General features: G+C 38.6%; 1 protein-coding gene across 1 annotated transcript; it reads left to right on the forward strand.

Annotated features, from left to right (window-relative positions):
- Nucleotides 1-221: 221 nt before the first annotated feature.
- LOC123697545 lies at nucleotides 222-3,425 on the forward strand. The gene has a single exon (XM_045644089.1). The coding sequence runs from the start codon at nucleotides 222-224 to the stop codon at nucleotides 3,423-3,425; it is 3,204 nt and encodes a 1,067-aa protein (XP_045500045.1).
- Nucleotides 3,426-3,768: the final 343 nt, after the last annotated feature.

Consider the following 3,768-nt stretch of genomic DNA (forward strand, 5'->3'; position numbering starts at 1 on the left):
CCCACAGGGCTTACGACGGTTTGCAATATCCTTTGATATATTGTCGAGGGGAAGATGGTTATAATTTTGCTTTATACCAAACTGATCCGCATACAGGCGCACCTATTTATAATAAAAAGATTTCATGCCTTCAATTTTACTGTTACCAATTGCAAGTAAGACGGAATAGGTTTGTATACTTGCAACGTTTTCGTGGCTTATTCAATCAGTTTATTGTAGACATGTACGCAAAAATTGAAACCGAAAGATTAGTTTATATACGATCTAATCAAAGGCAGCTGCGCGCTGAAGAATACGTGCACCTTCGCGACGCCATGCAGCAAGATAATGATACGGTGAATATGGGCCGTTTAGTTATTTTGCCCTCTTCTTTTACTGGTGGTCCACGCTACATGCACGAACGTACTCAAGATGCTTTTTGTTACGTAAGAAAATATGGACGTCCCGACTTATTTATTACTGTAACTACCAATCCTAAGTGGGATGAAATCACTCGGGAGCTTCTTGAGGGTCAAGCACCGCATGACCGCCATGATATCATCGCAAGAGTTTTTCATTTAAAATTAAAATCAATGATAGATCTATTTACCAAAGATAACATTTTTGGAGAAGTATTGTGTTATATGTATAGTGTTGAATGGCAAAAACGCGGCTTACCCCACGCACATATCCTGCTTTGGTTAAAAGATAAGGTTCGACCTAATGATGTAGACAGTTTAATCAGTGCCGAAATTCCAAGTCCGATTGCAGATTCCGAGTTATACGACATTGTTAAAACTCATATGATACATGGTCCATGTGGTGCATTTAACGTGAATTCTTCTTGCATGCAAGACGGTCGTTGCACTAAAAGATATCCAAAAGCCTTAGTGGAAGAAACTGTAACAGGACATGATGGATACCCGAAATATCGTCGCCGTTCAAGAGATACTGGTGGTTTCACTGTTGAAAAGCGAGTGTCTGGACAACAGGTTATTTTAGACAATAGGTGGGTCGTTCCGTATTCTCCTGTGTTGTCCAGAGCATTTCAAGCTCACATAAATGTTGAAATGTGTAATAGTGTAGAGTCAATAAAATATATTTGTAAGTACATTAATAAGGGCAGTGACCAAGCTAAATTTGCTTTGAGAAATGAAAATGATGAAGTTACAAGATTTCAGTCAGGCAGATATATAAGTTCTTCAGAAGCTGTGTGGCGGATCTTAAGTTTCAACATTCATGAAAGATATCCACCTGTGACCCATCTGGATGTTCATCTTGAAGGCGGTCAACGTATATATTTCAACACCGAAAATGTCACAGAACGGTTAGAGAACCCTAGACAAACAACTTTATTAGCATTCTTTCGACTTTGCCAAACTGATGATTTTGCAAAATCTCTTTTATATGAAGAAGTTCCATCGTATTATACCTACGATAAGCAACGAGGTGTCTTTAATCGTAGACGCCGTGGCAGGCCTGTAGATGGCGAGTCAGGTATTTTCAAAGAACATGTTCTTGGTAGAGTATACACCGTTCATCCTAACAACGCTGAGTGTTTCTATTTGCGATTATTATTACATACTGTGCGAGGACCAACCTCATTTATAGATTTGAGAAAAGTAGACAATGTTGTTTATCCCAGTTATCATGCAGCTTGCCAAGCGCGTCATTTGCTTGAAAATGATCAGCATTGGGATGACGCTTTAGCAGAATCCTGTGTTAGTGATAATTCAAGACGGTTACGTCATTTATTTGTAACATTACTTACATTTTGTAATTTGTCAGATGCTGTACAATTATGGGAAAAATATAAAGACAAATTTTCAGAAGACTTTCTTAGAAATATATCTAACAATGATGAAGGCACAACTAATGATAATTTCCGTGATCTTGCCATAAATCAGTGCTTATTAGCTCTTCAGGATGAGTTAACAGCAGTTGGCGGTAAATCACTATGTGAATATGGTTTGCCAACACCAACCTCAGTCGGAGAGGTAACTAATAGGGAATATTCCGCAGAGATTGGTTACAACTTAATGGAACTGCTGACAACATTAGAAAACGGTGTCCCAATGATGACTGCAGAACAACGTTCAGTTTATGACCGTGTGTGCGGAAGTGTTCAAAATAATTTGGGAACAATATGGTTTTTAGATGCACCTGGAGGAACTGGGAAAACCTTTTTGACTAAATTAATATTGGCTTATGTTCGAAATCAGCGTAAAATAGCTCTTGCCGTAGCTTCATCTGGGATAGCTGCAACATTGCTACCAGGAGGTAAAACGGCTCACACTATGTTCAAAATACCAATTGATTTAGATCGCACGGAAAGTCCAACCTGTAGTATTTCAAGAAATAGCGACAAAGCAAAGGTATTACGCGAGTGTAATTTAATCATATGGGATGAATGTACGATGGCCCATCGAAAAGCAGTAGAAGCGGTAGATAGAACTTTAAGGGATATAAGACAAAATGATCGACCAATGGGCGGTATCACGGTTTTATTTTGTGGTGATTTCCGACAAACCTTACCGGTAATACCACGGGGAACCCGAGCTGATGAGGTTAGGGCTTGCCTGAAAAGCTCTTATTTGTGGCGTGATATACAATCGGTGCATTTGACTATAAACATGCGAGTGAGAACTGGAGATAACCCGGATGATAGTCAATTTTCTGATTCATTATTAAAGATTGGTGAAGGTACCTATCCACAACTACACCAAGGAAAACTTATTCTGACGCCTGAATTATGTTGTATAGTGCAATCTCAACCACATCTTATATCGTCGGTTTACGGTGACGTAACAAATATATTAAATAGGGACAATTCCTGGCTATGCGAAAGATCTATTTTAACTCCTCGCAATGACCAGGCATCTGAGATTAATAACAAAATACTGTCGAATATACAGGGGGAAAGCAAAGTTTATAGATCAATAAATAGAATGGTCGATGAACAAGAAGCAACTAATTACCCGATAGAATTTTTAAATTCTTTAAATATGCCCGGACTTCCTTCTCACGAAATTTGTTTAAAAATTGGCATTCCGATTATTCTACTCCGAAATTTAAGACCACCACAACTTTGCAATGGAACTCGACTAAAAGTAACCCAGTTGCAACAAAATATAATCGAGGCTCAAATTTTAACAGGTTGCGGTGCAGGAGAAACCGTCTTTATCCCCAGAATACCCTTAATACCAAATAATTTTCCATTCCAATTTAAAAGGACGCAATTCCCAGTATCGGTGTGTTATGCAATGACAATAAATAAGGCTCAAGGGCAGACTTTTCATGTTGCCGGAGTAGATCTCGGTGTCAGTTGTTTCTCGCATGGTCAGTTATACGTTGCTCTTTCCCGTGTTAGCAGTTCTAGAAATCTTTATGTTCACGTGCCGGACGGGTCAACTTTCAATATAGTTTACCCGGAAGCTTTGCGCTAAAGTATTTTGATTCTATAGGTCCTTAAGCCTCATGTGAACCTGATGTAAATAATATTACCAATACATTTTAAATTAATAATACACAAGGAGTTACACGCTGACGTAGTCGCGGGCACAGCTATCTATACTTTTCTGCCGGAAGTCACTATTCCACGCGGACGAAGTCGCGGGCAAAAGCTAGTTTGAAATAAGACACAAGCTCACGTAGTCCTATTGCGTCCTTTACAGCGCTTATTTCCAATGAGATAGCATTGTTTCAATGTTATTATTGTTATTAACAGAATACAAGTTAATTTATTAGTCCCCGTTTAAACAATTTTCTTTAGAATTTAGACATACGTCA

Source organism: Colias croceus, chromosome 14 (genome assembly GCF_905220415.1).
Source record: "Colias croceus chromosome 14, ilColCroc2.1".
NCBI classification, from domain to species: domain Eukaryota; kingdom Metazoa; phylum Arthropoda; class Insecta; order Lepidoptera; family Pieridae; genus Colias; species Colias croceus.